The sequence below is a fragment of the Plectropomus leopardus genome, chromosome 17 (genome assembly GCF_026936395.1).
Source record: "Plectropomus leopardus strain MGB_pleo_1.0 chromosome 17, ASM2693639v1, whole genome shotgun sequence".
Classification (NCBI taxonomy): domain Eukaryota; kingdom Metazoa; phylum Chordata; class Actinopteri; order Perciformes; family Serranidae; genus Plectropomus; species Plectropomus leopardus.
The window spans coordinates 10,082,116-10,101,609 of record NC_142192.1 but is presented as its reverse complement, the minus strand read 5'-3'; the positions used below and the strand labels follow the sequence as shown (position 1 = coordinate 10,101,609).

The following is a 19,494-nucleotide window of genomic DNA, read 5'->3' as shown; positions in this document are numbered from 1 at the left end:
ATAAAAATCTGCAAACAGCACCAACAACCCTACCCTCTTTACACCACCCACCACACCCCACCCCACCCTCCCAAGGACCCTATGGATATGAGGGATGATTAAATTAAGGATTTTATTGTACTTGATTGCTTTGCACCTCTTGTCTGCACGTTTGGTATTTTTAATTCTTTCATTTAAAATTGTAAATTATTTAGAGACATCTCATATCTTATCTCTTTACTCTTTTTTAAAATCTGTATCCTTTATTACGTTTATATCTTATCGCTTTGTAAAGCACTTTAAATTGTCCTGTTGTATGGAACGTGCTATACAAATAAAACATGCCTTCAAATTTGCTGGGACCAATCGTTATTTATGAGAGGGGTGGTGCATAAAGGAAGAGGCATGTCAAAAAACTTTGCATGGGATGGGAGTTGTGCTTTTTTTGTTTGTTTTGGCTCAAGGGAGGGGCATACAACTTTAAATGGCTGTATTATTATTATTATTATTATTATTATTATTATTATTAATTTGCCCGATTTTTAAAGAAAACATGCCCTCCAAACCTGGTGGGAATATTAATGACATGAATTATTATTTATTATATTATTTTATTTAATTTATAAATTGATTTGAAATGCCTAATTAAGACAAAACAGACGAACAAAAGAAGTCACCCCCAGCCACCCCCCTCCTTTGATAAATAAAGAACAGCCCCTTATATGCTTAGAAACAATGAACAATGTCGAACAAATACATCACAAACATGATTTAATCTATTTTATTCTCAGATTATCTACATTAGTCTGTATGGGCGCAAAAGCACCATATGACATATCTTCTGACCAATCACGAACCGCTTTGCTTTGAGGTGCACGACGGTGGTTGTACGCATGCGCACAGGCAGCAGTGTGTGTGTGATGTGAAACAGCGATCATTAAGCGAATTAAAGCGGTGAGATGTCTCTTATTTTATCGTTCGTCCTCTTGTGTATTTTATTTTTACTAAGATTATAAATTATTTACGATTTCTGAAAGCCCTTTGCGGTTCACTATACCCACCAGTTGAGATTGTTTGGGCTAACTGTCGGTACCACCATGCTGTTAATGTGTTAGCATGCTATAACGACACTTTGTGATTGCTTCTGCTGTCTTCTTTTTTAGAAACAAAAATGGATCCTCAGAAAGATCTGCAACCACCCAAACAGCAGCCTATGATCTACATATGTGGAGGTAAAATCCAACTTTTGCTTGTGTTGAGGGAACCGTTAGCTACTACAGTTGTACTACTGCTAACGATGCTAATTTACCAGCCCTTATTTTGTGCTGTAATGCAACTCCTACGACTGTCACAACTGCTACTGCTTTTACATTTTTTACCACTGATAGTACTCCCATAACTATTTCTGTTACCGTATACTATATAATTACACACAGTTCTTTTAGAGCTGAGTCAACAGTAGCAACGTTACTGTTAGTACTGCTGCTGCATTTTGAAATAATTATTATGTAACTTTAAGTGCCTCAGTTTAGGAATGAATACCATTAAGTCCCAATAGTATGGTTTTATTCAAATAATGAATTTAGTTATTTTTATCATTATTAGTGTTAAGTCATACAGCTGTGCCCAGACTAAACTGAATTACAGGATACCACAAAATAGATCCTAAGAGTCAAAAGATAAACTACTTCTTTTCAATAAAATCTTAATTTTGAACAACAAACAGTGCATTTAGCTTACAGATTCAACAGGTTTGTGAATGAAAAGTAAAATATTAACTGCTTCAAAATGCTATACTCTAATACTGATAAGCTAACATTTGGCAAATTATTATCCAGCTCATAAAGTTAATTGTTTTTGTAATATTGTTTCTGTCTGTATTTGCAGAGTGTCACACTGAAAATGAAATTAAGGCCCGTGATCCAATCCGATGCAGAGAGTGCGGTTACAGGATCATGTACAAGAAGAGAACAAAGAGATGTATCCTTTAAATGTAATATTATGTGATGGCAAAATGTTTTTATAAATAATATGTATGAACTGAGTGTTATAACACCTCTACACTTCCTTGACTCTTTGATTTCAGTGGTTGTCTTTGATGCCCGATGAAGATGAGGAGAGCAGCCGTTTTGATTATTTTAGTTGTGTACTATTTTTGTAGTGTATGACCGTGTAAATAAACCGATTGACAGCTCCATAAGTTTTGACCTGACTACAGATTTCTGAATTATGGTTGACGCTCACTATTTTCATTTCAACACAGATAGCACTGTTTTATATGCAAGTAATGGATGAAAGGTTTTGGTTAATTAAAAAACAAAATTTTCACTTACCATCACAATGTTTGTGTTTTTCTTCATTTGACTCCATAATTCATCACTATCAGGTCACCCACATATTGCCATAATCTTCAACTGTAAAGAAATTAACATCTTTAAATGACAAACATTTAGATGGATACAAGAACATGTACAATAATTTGAGCAATGTTTTAAAAACAAGCACATTTCTATTTACCTATTCCTCTGTTCTTTTATATTAATATTTATTTTTTGTTTTACATTGTTTTTAGGTAGTACAATAACAACAATTAAGAACAATTAACAATTAATTGCTGTACAATGTTCCAACCTCTCTGGCTTGATATCCTTTAAAATAAACCAGTTTCTACTTTGATCCCCACTGGTTGCATATCTTTGACAGTTGTCACCAGTGACTGATTCTCTTTTTCATTATCAACTGAAAGGCTGAAATGCCTAAAGCTATCCAGCAACTTGCAAGAACAAATGCAAAGATGAAGAAACCTTTGAAAAAAAACAAACAATTTTGTGAAGCTAAATAATTTAGAAGTTAATATTAAGAAGTTATCCAGAGCTATGTAACGTAGTACTAGTTATAGGGAAAAAAGAGACCACGTATAACTTTTGATACATTCTCATCCACTGCCAGTGTTACCTAATCTTTCAATAAGTTTGAAGACAACTGAACATACAAATTCAGGCGAGTAGCTACACATCTGTCACATATATATATATATAAACACATGAGAATATATTAATGAAACAATGAAGTGTTACTAGGTGGTTTTCAGCTTCCCTATACTCTTAGTAATGCTGCGGCCCTTAAAATCAAACTTTTTGGGGGAGTCCCAACCCCTAGGTATTTATTTATTTTTTTTACAAATTTATATACATTTTTAAAATAAATAATAATTATTTTCCACATATTATTGACTGATTTTTTTTACCCTGACTTGTCTCAGGGAGTCATGACAGTGAGCCAGCATCCAAAATAGACCTTGAAACCAAAGCAGCTAATTGATAACATTATTTAGACCTGTGCTTCTACAAGTCAAAATGTCTCATTGAAAAACACTAATTAGAAAAAAAAAAATCAATTTATAATGAAATGAAAAATACATACAAAGCAAAGTTTTAGTGTTGTGACAGTGTGAAGAGCAAATATTTGAGTAATTTCACTTGATCAGTTGCAACAACAGACCATGAAAAAATGTACAGTTAATGAAAACTGTAATGGGCTGTTTACCTGTTTATTGCTGTAGTTGCTCTTAATCTGAATTAAAGTGCATGTATTTGTCCATTTAGTCATTTAATTTTAATATTTATGTTTATTTGTCTGTCTGTCCGTCCACCCACCAGAGCCTTTCACTCTGAGGTCTAACGTGAGGCTCTCCCATCAGGCCTGTACTACTGCAGCACTCATGGATGTATCACAGGCAGCACTGCATCACTGTGGCACTTCCCCCCTCTGTGATGTCACACCTAACGTGTCATCCAGGGGGCGTGTCCAACAGAAATCCCCTGCCAGGCTCAGATGTAGCTGCAGCTCTGTCAGAGCGAGAGGCAGGGAGGAAAGAAGAGTTTGAACACACTGCAGAGGGAGAGCAGCGATGGGGAACGCGCAGGAGAAACCCCCCGGCTATGGAGGAGGGGGAGGTAGATGGGATCAGGCCACAGCGGGGAGCGGGACGAGAAGCCGGGGTGGAGGATGTGAGGAAAAGCCCCCTTCTCACAGTGCTTCAGGGAAGGGGGTGGCCAATGGCACTCAGAGAGAAAACAGCCCTGGTGGACAAGAGGAGCAGAACAGCCCTGCAGTGGACACAAGTTATCTGGACGCCCCTGCTGGAGCTCTGCCTCCTCACCTGGCCCGGCTCAAGAATGCAGGGAACCACCTCTTCAAACATGGGCAGTTTGCGGACGCCTTGGAGAAGTACACACAGGCCATTGATGGATGTGCTGAAGCAGGTGGGAAAGATATGAACAGTTTGTGTAATTTCTTCAGCTTATCTGTGGAGAAACACCTTTGTTTATCAGACAAATTTAGGTTACAAAACATATTTTACTGTAAGACATCTCTCCGGTTTGTAGAAACAATTCTGCTTGTTTTTGTGTTTTGTGCACACACAATATACAATACAATTAAAAACACCTTCAATAACCTGAATTGGCATTGTCAATTGCATGCCACATTAAGAAACGAGGCTTATTTTCTCGATTAATCTATTACGTTTGGTCTAGAAATTGTCAGAAGACAGTAAAAATGACCCGGTCAACTACCCTAAATCACAAGTGGAGATATATAAATTGCTTATTATGTCTGATCAACAGTCCAACTGCCAAAAATATTCACTTTAAAATTGCGTTAATTGTACAGTATGCCATTTGTAAAGATGGAGTCTTTGAATGTCGGTATTTTTTGTTTAAAAATGATTTGGAGAAAAAAAAGGCTCATCATTTTAACTAAAGAGCTGTACAGTCAAAACATTAATGATAATATGACTGCATACCTTAAACTTGAGATATGCCAGTCTTAAAAATCATGGTTAAAGTGACATGTCTCTGCTACTTTTGGATTAAGAAAAATCTTGGTCTGATGGCCACAAGCAGAGGTGTGAACTCAAGTCACATGACTTATCTCCAGTCAGACTCAAATCACAAATCACAGATCTAATGACTTTAGACTCGACTTAGCAAATCCAAAAAATACTTGGATGCTTGGATTTTAACAACATGACTTGTGACTTCACTTGGACTTGAGCCTTTTGACTTGACAAGGCCACAGATTAAAATGTATGTTATAAAAAAGTGTGTGATAAATTAATTTATGTTCCCCCATTTCCTGAATCAAAAAACGTTAATGATATTCAATCCCAGCAGTTTGAACGACAACATTGAAGAACTAATGGTATGTTACTGAGTGCCAGTTAGAAAAAATTATCCAAAAAATATTTCAATCATATATAAAACTATGTGTCTGTAAACAAAAGAAAGAAAGAAAGATGCAACAACTTTGTTAAGTTGCACCAGGAACAGAAAGTGGAAGCAAATATTTACACAGTTGACGAGCTAACGTTAGCTTAACAGCTAAGTAAACTTGTTATAGCAAGTTTGTTAAATAGCTAAATAAAGTAAAGTAAACTTGTTATGACAAATAAATGCGAATTTATGAGGCAATAGTGATTCTTGTAACTGTAACATATTGCATTACATTTATTGAAAGCACATTATGACTCATTTAGGACTCAAAACACAAAGTTTAGGACTTAGGACTTCACTTGAACCTTGTAAACTGATTCGGCACTTGAGTCAAGATTGACTGTCCTGGCTTGGGACTTTGGACTTGAGTGCAAAGACTTGAGTCTGACTTGTGACTTGCCAATGACTTTGTCTAACCGCTGCTGTCAAGTCATTAATGTGGAAACAACATGGTGACACAGAGACAGACGGCCTCCTCTGAGTACTCGCCCTTTTAATGCTATCAGATATAAGTCGACTCAGAGTCTTTAAGCTCCACAATCCACAGTATCCGGTTTCAGTTTTAAATGCATTATGCCTGCCATGCTGCAAAATTTCCTCTATTTACCAAATCTGCATGCAAGTGTTCACCATGCTGCATTATCAGTCTAGTAAAGGATAAGTATTGGTCACATTTCAAATCTGCCACCAGTCTGTGTTCTTAAACTTTCAAAAACTGCTACTGAGACATGAGGCGTCGTAGCTGATTTGTGAGTGCAGTGTTGGCACGAGACAACAGCGCTGACCGTAGATAGAAGTCATATGCTGGGGAATGGGGGCTTTTAGGGGAGATTGAATGTCATGCTGCACCTTAAGGAGCACTCAGCCAACTTTTACTCTCATAGCAAGTGAGAGGGATCGCTTTTTATACAGCACTTGAAACAAGCTGACAAGACTTGATTTCATTGTAGACTCTATAAGAAAAGCACTGAAAACAATATGTGATTTCCTTTTTTAATATAATAAAAAAAAAAGAAAGAAATGTATTAGTATCAGCACTGTTGACATCAATTTTGGGGCACTGAAGCAGCACATAATGACTGATGCTCTGCTGGAGGTTGTGAAACTGCAGTAGAGGCTCAGAAAGAGAAAGGACCGAGTAGAAAATGACTACCATTTATCTGTCTAGCATGCACCCTCTCAGCATCTCTGGACAGTCTTCATATTGGGCATTGTCTGTCGTTCTATTCTCTCGTTGGCCACAAAATATAGCAAAAGTTAAAAAAAGAGCTATTCTGTATTGAAAGTCTGTCCTTACACGTGTGTGTTACACTGACATGAAAGGTGACTGGACTGTTAATTCAGCATGGGGTCTCTCAGATAAGTGTATTTGTTCCCCTGCAGGTGTTGATAGTCCAGAAGACCTGTGTATCCTCTACTCCAACAGAGCAGCCTGTTTCCTGAAGGATGGAAACAGCTCAGACTGCATACAGGACTGTACCAAGTATGTGACGGACTCTGTGCATGTGTTTCTGTTAGATTTGAAAATCCACTTTATCGATTTAGCATTGCACTGCTACGACTTTTTCAGGCTCATTATGGATGGTTAAAAAAAATATCGTCTTTTTTTTAAATTCTACGAACATTTCTTCCTTGTCAAACTCTAGTGCCTACATTACCCACAATTCAGCTCAACCAGTGACAGCTGGGACAGAGGATTTGGGTGTGTTATGCCAGTATCAGCTAATGTTGCCCTGAGCTGCTAGTCTGAAGCAGAAACGAGGAGCAGGTTACAGAGGTCTGGTAACCTTACTCCTTTAAAACTCCACCCTAGGGCTGCTGGCACGTTATCAGATTTTCACAACAAGATTGTTGTGGGCAACAGAATCCATAATAACAATTTTATTGCAGTATCTTTAGAAAATTGACAATAATAATAATGCTATCAGTCAAATGTATAACTTTACAATGTGTTTTGTCTCTTAGTGATTGAATACACTAAAAAATAATAGCATGGACATGGAGAGGGAGACAAATTGAGACACAAAACAAACATAATATGAAAATGAAAAATATATGCGTATTGTTAACAAGATATCAATATCTTATTTTTCATCGCCACAATCATCAGTAGTGGTGTACCGCAACACCCAAACTCCACACCCTCAGATTTTTAATTTTTTTTAAACTCGTACTCTTTGACCCAGATCCATTGACTTAAGTGAAATCACTTGAGGCACATTTTGTGCAGCTCCCTCTGCAGCCACAAAAGGCTTATATGCAGTCATACTTCCAAGCACTAGTAAAATAGATTTTGATTTGTAAAATCAGATGCTCCCTCTTTCTTTTTCCCAAAGTAAAAATTTCAGGTTTTGGAGTTAAGTTTAGTCACAGTTTTATTCCTTCAACAGTAGAGCTTGTACAAGATAATTCATTTTGGAAAAACTACATAAAAAGTAGTTTACCAAACCACTAGCTACTTAATGAAAGACGATTAAACCACAGTAGAACATCTTTAAAAAATGTAGCTTGTCAACATTAAACTAGTCTCAAAAAAAATTCAGCTACAGCCAAACTACACCACAGACATTGAAAACAGTCTGTTTCAAGAACATGATACTGAAGTTAATCTAGTAATTGAACTACACTGGCGGCAGGTATCACTACAAGGCAATCTCATGTTATCTCTGCATGTCTATTGAAATAATTTCAAAATGTATTTGAAACTTATTTTTTAAAAGGTTCAGTCTACATCTTGTTTTTTTCTGTGTTAGGTATCAGGCATTATCATTTCTCATATATTTGCTTCACAGTTGCTTTTTTGGCTTTAATTTTTACCTTTAATCGCCCCTTATAAACTATAAACACACTCCATGCGGCTGCAGGAATCTCTTTGTCTAAATACTCCCTCACATGTTTATGAATGGAGAGCCACAGATCAGCCCAGTTCCACCTGTGACAGTGTGCAGGTGTAGACAGTTTGATCCTCTGTCTGTGCGTCTCTCTGATCCTCTTAGGGCTTTGGAGCTGCAGCCCTTCTCCTTGAAGCCTCTGTTGCGCAGAGCTATGGCCTATGAGTCACTGGAGCGCTACAGAAAGGCCTACGTGGATTATAAGACCGTCCTGCAGATTGACACCGGGGTGCAGGCGGCTCACGACAGCGTCCACAGGTCAGCTGAAGACAGCCACACATTATCAACTTTCATCTGTGTCTGCTTGTTCTATCCTAACACTGAAGATACATCATTTAGCATTACATTACATTCTACAATATGCATTTAATAAGGGCTGAAGAGCTTATTAATCGCGTGCCATCGAGGCCTTAGAGTTTGCACATTTTAATTTTACCAAACACTGAAGATGAAGCTGATTTCACCAGCACAGTTGTGTTAGAAAACTATGAAACTGTCCCACGTAAAGACAACAAATTCAGTACCACAGAGCGTTCCCACTCAGTGTTGAATGGAGACAAGGAAAGTGTCCCAGTTCAGTACTACATACAGCATTTAATCTGTACAGTATTCTGTTTTTGCAGTTAGTATAAAAGAAATGAACATGTCCATTTTTAGTCTTCTGATCAAACAACAAATATGTTCTACATAAAGCTTATTAATTGTTTTTCTGTAAGTTCTTGGAGTTATGTCACCACAATCTACAATTAGTTTTACTTTATTTCTCACTCTCTATTTTGAATAGAATCCAAACTTAAAACATGCTTAGAATCCGTGTGTTGTATGGATTTGAGACACAACTATTTTGATTTTTTTTATTTAAGGTCCAGTGTGTAGAAATTAGGGGGTTTTATCGGCAGAATTGGAATCTAATATTCATAACTATGTTTTCATTAGTTTGTAATCACCTGAAATTAAAACTTGTTGTGTTTTCTGTAGAATGACCCGATTATGTCTACATTAAATAATTTCATTCCCACTGAAGTTAACAGAGCACTGAACTGAGAGTTAGCCGCTCGACTGGTGAAAGTCTCCAGTGCGCCTGCTCTATGGGCCCTATGATGGAAGAGCAGGGCGGAAGATTAGGGTAATTTCACATGTGGACAACAAACCTTATTGGTTTTGTATGTCACTGAGCAAATTTAATTAGAATGAATGGGTCCCTACCTCTGACACTGTATCCAGTTCTCTTTATACATCCATGAGCAGGTTTCTTCCAGAGAGTCCGCCATGTTGTTCATGCAGTAGCCCAGAATGGCCAGTCCAGCTGGCTGTAGACGAGGCTGTTTGCATTTTCACGTCAGCCACCGTAGTACTCCTGCATGCACAAATTACAAGAGAAGTTTCAAATATCTGCTACTTATCTCTAGATGCCACTTAATCCTACACAGTAAAGCTTTAAAGGGCCTACTCATGTATTTACTACTCACACTGGTATTTTCACTTAATTTGGCTGATCAGAAAGAAAAATTATTGGTGTACTTAATGAAATAAATGATGGCTGAATTGCATTAAGCTTCTTCAGGTTTAGCGTCCTGGTATGCTGGTTCGCTATCACACAAGGCAGGTTTCCATTACAGATTAGCACAAAACAAGCCATATTTTCAAAAATGTCGATAAAACACAATTGCAAGATGGCTGCATTTCCAAGAAACATGGCGATAGATGTTCAAAACATTAGCAGGTTTATTTCTATTGCAGCTGTCATTATTTCTAATCGAAGGCATGCGTGGGAATGTTATGCGAGCGATAATGGAAATATGAGCCCCTATATGTGGGAGTGGACACGTGTGAGGGATGTCAGGGAGGTGATAGTCCAAGATTTCACAGAGGACTTGTGGATTAAAAACTTCCTGATAATTCACTCAACTTCTGAAGAGTTATGTGATGCAATAACACCTCTTGTAGCGTTTGCTCCATCATGAGGGAGCCAGTTCCCACAAAGCACATGGTCATAGCATCATATGACCTATAAAAGAGAAAAAAAAGTTTCTCCATTGCTGTCTTGCAAAATGTGGCCTTTTGGAATCACCTGAAATACCACCTCATGCAAGCGTAAAAACTTAATTACGATAAATGGGAGTTTTTTCGAAATTTCCTTGTTTCTATTAGGCTTTTTTTATATTCGCAATTTCAATTTACGCAGTTTGAGGGTTAATGGGAACCCGCCTATTTTCACACTGTCAGGACTTAGTGGGACACTTGAATAAAACAGAGCTGTCATTAATGTTCTTTTCACATCACAGAGGAGCACATGAACCCAAAGCATTAATCTATTTAATTACACTGTCCGTGCTCTCACTGCACGTCCCACTCTCCGTGTCCTCTGCCAGGATCACCAAGATGCTTATCGAGCAGGACGGACCTGAGTGGAGGGAGAAGCTTCCAGAGATTCCCTCCGTCCCTCTGTCCGTCCAGCAGCAACACAGAGACAAACCGGTCAGCGCCGAAGTGGCTCAAGCCCGAGCCGCCAGGGCTGTGCAGGAGGAAGGTCAGTGACATCACTTCCTTTTAGCTTAGTGAGGAGTTTTTTAAAAATAAAAATGTGCTAACGGTTCATGCACCCTTAGTCTTTCCCCTAAAACCATCCTCAAGCACAGGCACTCACACTCTGCAGGATTATTGCTATCACTGTGATTTACTTGATTTCAAGGTTTACCGAAACACAACTGTTTCTTGTCTTATTGCCTGGTGCATTATGGGTGGTAAAGCCTGAAATGAATCCGTTGAATTATAGAATCATAAGGCAGAAGCAGCAGCAGAAGTCGGTCAGTGAGAATCAGTGTGTCAAGCTGATGAGCAGCAATGAAGGCACTCCAGCTGGGAGATAGTGTGTGTGTGTGTGTGTGTGTGTGTGTGTGTGTGTGTGTGTGTGTGTGTGTGTGTGTGTGTGTGTGTGTGTGTGTGTGTGTGTGTGTGTCATCAATAATGCAGAAGGGAAGGCGATCCACACAGAGTAGTGCTGCTGTAATGGAACAATCCAGGTCAGGTTTCTTGTAGACTTTTGCTGCTCATCACACAGAGAAGTCTCCACATGTATCATATATTCAAATATATTTAAATACATGAAATGTAGTATATTGCTATAAAAACACATACAAACATGCACTATAATATAAATGTGTAGCATTATTAGTATGCACTACATGACATATACACAGGATTTAACTGTAACATAGATAAAGACACAACCTACACAGAGACAAACATTCATAAACACTTAATGAATATAGCTCAAAGTCAGAACAGAGCACATCTTTGAATAGCACACTGCTGTTGCTGGGAAACAGATGGGAAGTGGTTCATGTGGTTGTCAGTGTTTAACATCTCATATTTACTGGCAAAATCTGCTTTGTCACAACAGCATTTTGTACTTTTAAATGATAAAATACCAGAAGTTACAAATATCTGTATTTCTGACCCACTGACCTAAAGTCAGTACCTTGATAACTAGATTTAAATGCCTTTTTGTTGGCAATTGGGGTTAAGTTTAATTTATTTGCAGATGTACATTATTAGAAAAAAAATAAATTAAAAGAAAAACTTTGAACACTGTGCAGTAGAGGTTAGGGGCCATACATGGATTAACCATTTAAAACCTTGGTTTGATATCTTACAAAAATACGGTGAGAAGACAATGAGCGACTAAACAAGACATTGCCCAAAAATTATCAAGCAGTTATTTAAAAAAAAAAACCAAATACAAGCAAATTCTCTGAAATAAGGGGAAAAAAGTAAAGTAAGAAAACAAAAACCATCAAGAAAATGAAAAAAATTACACTTATACATTTTTTTACTGTAACGTATTTTGAATACATAATTAATTATTTTAAATATTGTTTTATATGGATATTTTCCCCCTTTATTCAAATGTTTCCCTTTTTTAAAAACTAATTTTCTGGTCATTGTCTTGTCACCCTTGACAAATTTCTTGCAATTTGTGGGACATTTCTTTCCCAATTACTCATTGCCCTTTTCTCCATGTTTTCAAAAGAAATCAAACCAGTTAGCTCAGGTTTTAAAGGGTTAAATTGCTTTAAAAGGTGTGTGAAAGCAGCATCAGGAAACTGATGTAGATCCACATTTCAAAAGGTTAATATCAGTAGCCACTGTGTTAAAAAAGAAAAACAAAGCAACAAAGACTGCATAATTCATCAAAGTTTCAAGACTAATCATTAATGCAAAAGTGACACAAACTGTAACAGCTGAAAGTGTGAAATGTACCTTTATAGTATAACTGTGTTGCCTAGATACAAGAGATGCATCAGACAGTGCCTTGAGCTCCTGTTTCGTTTTACCTCTCAACCCAAGTGTAATTTTTGGTGTCATGGGGCCTCTTTTTTGTTCGTGTATGATAAGTCAGTAGCTGTATAACCGGAGATAAGGTTGATGTGTGTTTTAGTGTTAAACGACGAGCATCATTTAATAATTCAGTGTTGCTTAATTTTTGACTATTGTCATCTTCCACGTTCCCCAAGCAACCTAAACTAAGAAAATGGACCCAAACATACAATTTATGAAAGAAGTTTGTTTACGATTTGAGACTAATTACAATGAATCCATGAAGTGTTAAAAAATTGAGCTTGTCCTTTTTAGATGTTTTTTGAATAACGATAATTTGTTGATTGCGTTAATTGGTAGTAGGTTGTATTTCAATGATGATTTGAATGGTGTCACATTCTCTGTCCGTCCCTCCAGTCACACTCCCACGTCCCCTCACCTGCTCGCTCTTATTCTCCCCCTGTCCACCTGTCCACCTGTCCACCTGTGCCCTCTGACGGTTCCATCTGCTCCAGTCACCTGACTCCCTCCTTCACACGTTCACGTGTTTCCACTTTCTCTCGTCTGCTCTGCAGTAACCTCTTTCCCTTTACTCCTGGTCACCTGACCTTCCGCTTGTGTCACTGTGAGAATTTCAAATGAGCAGCCTCCGTTCGTGTAGACCAGCAGTTGAGTTCACTTTCACTTTGCTCTGTTTAGAACACAATGCTTTTCTTTATAAACCAGATACATCAAAATCTTGTTTTCTTTGTGGTTTGTTTTAAATAAAAAAAACAACAATAAAATCCATTCACAGAACTGACTGGATACATTAATAACACACAATTAAAGCTTGATCTCAAACTCAAAATGCCTCGTGATTGGCTGTTAAAAAAGTGGGATACAGCAATTTGCATGCTGTATCCCACTCTCCTGTGTGAAGATTATCTTTAAGTGGCAACAGATGATTTAGCACTACTGCTGATTCAACATGGATACCTGCACATTATTATGTATCAGATGCATTGTAACCTTATGTTTCAGCAATGATGTGCTTGCAAGTGGTTATGTCAGGCGCAAAAAGCACTTGGTTATATGGTTAGGAAAATATGCTTTGGCCTAAAATACATGTTTTTTGGGGCCACAATACTTGCAGGAAAAGCAGCTATGTCATGGGGAAAAGAAAAACCATCCTATCCGACAAAACACCAACATTTTGAGCCAGAAAAGCTGATTTAAACACAGCATATTATAATATCATGCAATATTTCTGTTTCAAATGAGACTGAACAAGAACAGTGGTACTCTGCTCATCAATGTCAGCTACAGAGCAGTGTTTGGAATAAGTCTGACTGAAGACAGGTGCAAAGCAGCATGTAACAGTATTGTCAAACTCCTCAGCCAGAGGAAAAATAACCTTTGGTATACAGACATGGCCAAGTGTGAATTTCAAGCCTTGTCTTGTCTCACTTGATAGATAATTTAGAATTGGGTTGTTTCACTTCTGATGATCTGTGTGTGTATCCGTGAGTCTATGGATATGTTAGAGTTTGTGTTTGTTCCTCTCAGCACAGCAGAGAGCTCAGTAAGCAGGAGTTGACTCAGACTGCTGCTGAAAGGCTGATGGATTTATTGATCACTCTTGAAAAAGACTGTGAGCTGAATTGATGGGAAAAGCATCTTGAAAGACAAACAGTGTTCAACGCAGTCTGCCTTGACATGAGCAACATCTCCTTAACAAGCAGCAAAACTGAGGGAGAAGTACGAATCGAGTTTTAAGGTGTTTTTTTTTCATGTGTTTCAATACTGAACTGTTGCAAATTTCTGTCAACAGCCAGAAGAAAAGACGCCCGCTTCACTTTACTGAAACGAGAAGGCAACGATCTGGTCAAGACAGGCCACTTCCAAGAGGCTCTGCAGAAGTACAGTGAATGTCTCACGTTAAAACCCGATGAATGTGCTGTCTACACAAACAGGTACGCATGACACGACCCCTACGTGCAACTTTAATCCATAACTGCACACTTACAGCAGGATAGTCCCTGAATTAAACACTGTACTAGCATTGTATCAAATGATTTTCAAACGATTTCACTGTCACAGACACATTTCTAATGTGGAATAAAATCATGAAAGTTTTACCTCAGCTGATTCGTCTGGTGTGAGGTGGTCAAAAAACTCCGTCTAATCTGTCTTTTTCTCACCTTGACGTTCCTACAAAATAAAATGTTAAAATTTTATTGCAAATTTTTAGTCTTGGCTCATGAATGTAGTGAAGGTAAATGGCACCAACATTGTTGATAACCAATAGCTTCACTTTCTCCAGCACCAAACAGGAAGCAGTTAACCGGGTAAACAGTGAACATGGAGGGGATGCTGTGGAGGCTAACAATGTGGACAAGTGTTGTTCTTTTGTACTGTGGAAAAGGAGGAGAAACTGTTGTGGAGTGAACAAGATATTTACATTTGATTCAGTGTGCATCTGATCCACAACCAAAACTTATTTTAGTGAGAAATCCAATTTTTTTAACGGTTCGCCTCTCATTCTTTTGGTTTCCTCTCAATAAAATAGTGCAACAAACAAATAGCCAACAAAATGGAATATATAGTTATATTTAATATGAAGTTTGTACAAACATACAGTTTTTCTTAATGGATTATATTGATACAGAATTGACAAGCATACTGTTGACACATGGTGCCTTTTTATCTTGTGTTTCTATAATTATGTATTTGTGTTTAGATCTACAGAATTATTTATATGTTGTATTTATTAAAGGGAGTTTGGTGTAATATTTTTGTAGGAGCAGGATGGGAATTATTCTCAAAAGGAATCTAGTTGTAGTTTTGCAAATAGTGACCCTGCAAGATCCCCAGTCTTTGCAAAATCTTATAGACTGTGACTAAATAAGTTTGTAGGTTGGCACAAGGTAGACACTGTAGGTAAAACATAGGGCGTAAAAAAAGTCTAATTTAACCTACCCTATCTGCTGTGGGCATCTTGAGCCAGTAAGTAGCTCTAAGGATTGTAAAAATGGGGACCAGAGCTTAAGAGGTAGCATAACGTTAGGTTAAGGTTCTAAAACTGTCTGAGCTCTTTTAAGGACAGTATAATATGAAAAACAGTAGAGGGCACCACATGATTATTCATCTCTCTAATCCATAACATCCACTACCTGCAGCAGTACGATAAATGACAGAAGGGGACGTGCTGCGTTCACTGACTCCTGCCCTCTTTTCTTCAGAGCCATTTGCCTCCTGAAACTGAGTCGCTTTGAAGAGGCCAAACAGGACTGTGACTCTGCACTGCAGCTGGAGCCGAGCAACAAGAAAGCTTTCTACAGACGGGCCCTGGCTTATAAGGGTTTACAGGTGCCCGTCACTCCCACATCATAAACACATACTTTATTTTAGGCGCGGTTTGTGCATTTATTTACTTAGAATATATATTTTTAATCTAAATTCCTTCTATCCAGGACTATCTGTCAGCCAGCAGTGACCTCCAGGAAGTCCTCCAGCTGGACCCTAAAGTTCGGGAGGCCGAGCAGGAGCTGGAAGTGGTGACGAGCTTACTGAGACAGAGCCTGATGGACAGCAGTGCACACACAGGGAGGGTAAAAGATCTGTTTATATGCCTCATACAATAACCTCCTCAAGAATTCTGTGATTCTTTAGGACAGGAGCAAAACTGAAAAAACTCACTTTTGAAAAGTTAGGAAACAACCTGTCAGTTAAAATCATTTTAGCAAATATGAGTTTTTCACAATTTTTCATCAGTATCATTATATCGACGCCATCGGACATTGAAGATTTTTTTTGATATATATATAATTAAGTTCAGAGATTCTATTTTATTGACCAAAATCTCCTTTCTTTTCTTTAAATTGCCCATACGCACTAAAATTAAATGAAAATATATTCAACTTTGAATGACTTCCTTTTAGATTTTTAACGCCTTTTTAAAGCCTTATTTGCATTTTAAGAGGCTGAATCTGAAATTCAGAGCTTATGAGTTGGCTGCACACAGTTCTCAACATGGAGGCAGCTGAGCCGGCAGCTAATGATGCTATCTCCTTAAAGAGCGCTAAACAGCAGCAACAGACGGAGCCAGTGTTAACTAGCGGGGAACCAGGGGTGGGCACTACTCAAAACACAGTAATATCTTATTTTCCGGATATTTTAAACGAATAAAAAACTCTATAAGTATTTTATTTATTTATGTTTTATCAATACCCATAGATCCTACACACTGGACCTTTAAATGTTGCACTTATTCAAAAAACAAAAACAAAGAATGAAACCATTAACAGGGCGATTTTTTGCTCATTTCCTCCAGGTTTGATGTTTGCGGAGGAATATGGAGGCAGAGGAGTAAAACAGGTGTGGACACAGTGCTGTCGCAGCTATGGAGGAAAAGGACTCTTAAAGCCATCAACTGTCGTAAGTAAGACCTGTAAAAAAAATGGAAATGACTGGTGTTGCATCCAGGGACGGGCTCCCTGGATAACCAGCTTTCAGCTCTGCACCATCTGCAACGTGTGCAAACCACACCATAACTCCTGAGTACACACTACCTTACATAACAGGCAGCTTTATTTGAAAAGGCTAACGTCAAGGTACTTGTGACCCGCTTGCACTATAAATCATTCACATTATGATGTAAGGTACTGTACATACAGACTCATGTAACAGGCTTTGGAGAGTTGTTTCATGATGGAGTAACACGGGGAAAGTTGGAGTGTATTATGTGTGCCTTATTGAGATTTCTACCACAATTAGGACAAAGAACGCCAAGATTAGAAGTTTCACTTTAAATTGTTATAAAGATTTTGTTTGGTTCACTGAGCTCAAGACAAAAAAACACCATTCACACAAAGACACTAATTCAATTCCCAGAAAAAAAGTTTAAAAAGGTGAACGATATCTGGCTCTGTCTTTATGTATCCACGGTTTCAGTTATTCCAGCTATTTCAGGACTTTTGTCTTTGTTTACATGTAATATCAGTTGCTACATATGACAAAATATAAGCCAACACATTATTGACAGCTGCAAAACAACCTCCAAAGTGAGGTGTTTAAGTATAATTTAAGATTTAAAGGGCCATTTCACCCCCAAAATAAAAAATACATATTTTTCCTCTTACCTGTAGAGCTATTTGTCAATCTCGATTGTTTTGGTGTGAGTTGCTGAGTGTTGGAAATATCGGCCGTAGAGATGTCTGCCTTCTCTTTAGTATAATGGAACTAGATGGCACTTGGTTTGTGTTGCTCAAAGCACCAAAAAAATACATTTAAAAAAAACACAACAGCAATGTCTCTTTCCAGCAGCGTCTCCCAAACCTCTCCTCGAGCACCACCCTTTCCTGCATGGTTTGGATCTCTCCCTGCTCCATCACAGCTGATTCAAATGATCAACTCGTTATGAACTTGTGAAGCTTGTTGATAACAGGCTGATCACTCGATTCAGAGAGATCTAAAACATGCGGGACAAGTGGTACTTGAGGAGAGGTTTAGGAAACGCTGCTTTACAGAAATTATGACCCACTTGATCAAGATAATCCACAGACTCACACCAAAACAATCTAGACTGATTAAAAAGCACTACAAGTGAGAGTAAAAATATGTATTTTTGATTTGGGGATGAACTGTCCCTTTAAGATATCCCGAGCTCAGTTATTGTTAACGATAAATTGTCACTTTACGAGTTTAGTTAATGTAAGTTAGCATTACTTCATCGTGTACTGTAAGACTTATTGTAGGTCTCAGGTTCAGTCTTGAATGTAACCAAGATGACTGAGTGTTTCTTTGTGTGTGAACAGGTGTACAGTACTGACATTTGGAGAGTCTCTTATCAGAATACTGTGGTTTTATTGATGGAAGTTTACACACATTTCCTGCTTCACATACTTGGTATTATGCACACAGTCAGACACCAGAGACAAAATATGCAGGGTTAGAAATTACAGTATGCGACCCCCAAGCAGTCCAGTCTGCTAAAACAAAACGGCTTGTTGTTTTGCGTTTTCCATCAACTGGTTGAAGTCTCTTAAAGAACAATTATTTGAGATGCTGCAGCCTGGAAAAAGAGACAACTAAATTGCTTCAAAAAAGGGCATATCCAGACTTTTGGTCAATATGTTTAAGCCCTGTAGCCACGACCCACATATACGGGTGTTTATACTCCTGTGGATGTGTACACTGCTTGATTAACAACTACCTGACTCACCTGTTTGCATTTTCACACCTGTTTTTGAGGTAGAAGTCTGACTTCTGTCACTCTAATAGCCTAGCAAAAGGAGTTTCTTGCCTTCACTTGACTACAGAGCAGAGGTCTAATTAACCAAAAAAAAAACAAACCATCTGTGTGGATGCGCAGGGTTTTCTTTTAAACATAATTTAAACGTCTCATGTCAGCACTATATCACAGAAAAAAATGTAAATCTTTGTATAGCACAACGTGCCACAACTTTAATTTCATTCATACTTTGATGTACCTTTTTACCCATTTTTCCCTGTGTTCCCTAAATAAAAGCATAAAAATCTCAACTAAACGAAAAACACCTGAGGCTTGAAGTGTTGCTTGGTGGAATGTAAGAGCATGTACTGTATGTAAATAGTTTGAATGCAAATGTAAATAATAAACTGCTCCGTGGATGCTGCTTTAATGAGCCTTTTGTTTGTTTTGTAAACTGAATATGTGGCAATAGGAAAACAACGAAATCAATTAGATTCGCTGATCTGTTCTTGAGGCACATTACACGTGTTATGCTGAATTTGTGAAGATTTATTTTTCTCGCATGCATTTACAAAGATTTCAAAAACAAATACAGTTCTTGATGAAATGAAGCCACAGGGGTTTGTGCTTATTAACAACAGCAGAACTATACTAAAATATCTGTATACAAACTGACATAGCTCATGCAGTATAATCCAAATCTCATTTATCCAGTCGTATTCTCCGTACTTCCCAAACAGACAAGCCTCCATTGACAAAACAGCAATTTTACCTCACTGAACACAGGAGCTGCAAATTCAATTTCAAATTTAAA

The 19,494-nt window shown here is 37.9% G+C and overlaps 2 protein-coding genes and 1 long non-coding RNA gene across 3 annotated transcripts; 2 read left to right on the top strand and 1 right to left on the bottom strand.

Annotated features, from left to right (window-relative positions):
- Nucleotides 1–858: 858 nt before the first annotated feature.
- Nucleotides 859–2,312, top strand: polr2k (RNA polymerase II, I and III subunit K). Its single transcript, XM_088089911.1, has 4 exons — nt 859–933; nt 1,143–1,211; nt 1,867–1,959; nt 2,066–2,312. The coding sequence occupies exons 2-4, from the start codon at nt 1,151–1,153 to the stop codon at nt 2,086–2,088; spliced, it is 177 nt and encodes a 58-aa protein (XP_087946037.1). The 5' UTR covers nt 859–933; nt 1,143–1,150; the 3' UTR covers nt 2,089–2,312.
- Nucleotides 2,313–3,852: 1,540 nt separating this feature from the next.
- spag1a (sperm associated antigen 1a) lies at nt 3,853–19,104 on the top strand. Its single transcript, XM_042506033.2, has 8 exons — nt 3,853–4,244; nt 6,639–6,738; nt 8,252–8,404; nt 10,519–10,676; nt 14,280–14,421; nt 15,691–15,817; nt 15,922–16,059; nt 16,782–19,104. The coding sequence occupies exons 1-8, from the start codon at nt 3,890–3,892 to the stop codon at nt 16,785–16,787; spliced, it is 1,179 nt and encodes a 392-aa protein (XP_042361967.1). The 5' UTR covers nt 3,853–3,889; the 3' UTR covers nt 16,788–19,104.
- Nucleotides 8,464–17,729, bottom strand: LOC121957457 (uncharacterized). Its single transcript, XR_006106779.2, has 4 exons — nt 17,590–17,729; nt 14,588–14,659; nt 9,353–9,503; nt 8,464–9,241 (listed from the first exon to the last, which is right to left on the bottom strand). It is a non-coding gene; the product is annotated as an uncharacterized LOC121957457 (long non-coding RNA).
- Nucleotides 19,105–19,494: the final 390 nt, after the last annotated feature.

Excerpts from the sequence above, each read along its gene's own strand:
- polr2k (XM_088089911.1), top strand. The coding sequence starts at position 1,151 with ATGGATCCTCAGAAAGATCTGCAACCACCCAAACAGCAGCCTATGATC. Across the intron at positions 1,212-1,866 it reads TATGATCTACATATGTGGAG|AGTGTCACACTGAAAATGAA; the intron begins GTAAAATCCAAC and ends CTGTATTTGCAG. Across the intron at positions 1,960-2,065 it reads CAAGAAGAGAACAAAGAGAT|TGGTTGTCTTTGATGCCCGA; the intron begins GTATCCTTTAAA and ends CTTTGATTTCAG.
- spag1a (XM_042506033.2), top strand. The coding sequence starts at position 3,890 with ATGGGGAACGCGCAGGAGAAACCCCCCGGCTATGGAGGAGGGGGAGGT. Across the intron at positions 6,739-8,251 it reads TGCATACAGGACTGTACCAA|GGCTTTGGAGCTGCAGCCCT; the intron begins GTATGTGACGGA and ends TGATCCTCTTAG. Across the intron at positions 15,818-15,921 it reads TGGCTTATAAGGGTTTACAG|GACTATCTGTCAGCCAGCAG; the intron begins GTGCCCGTCACT and ends CCTTCTATCCAG.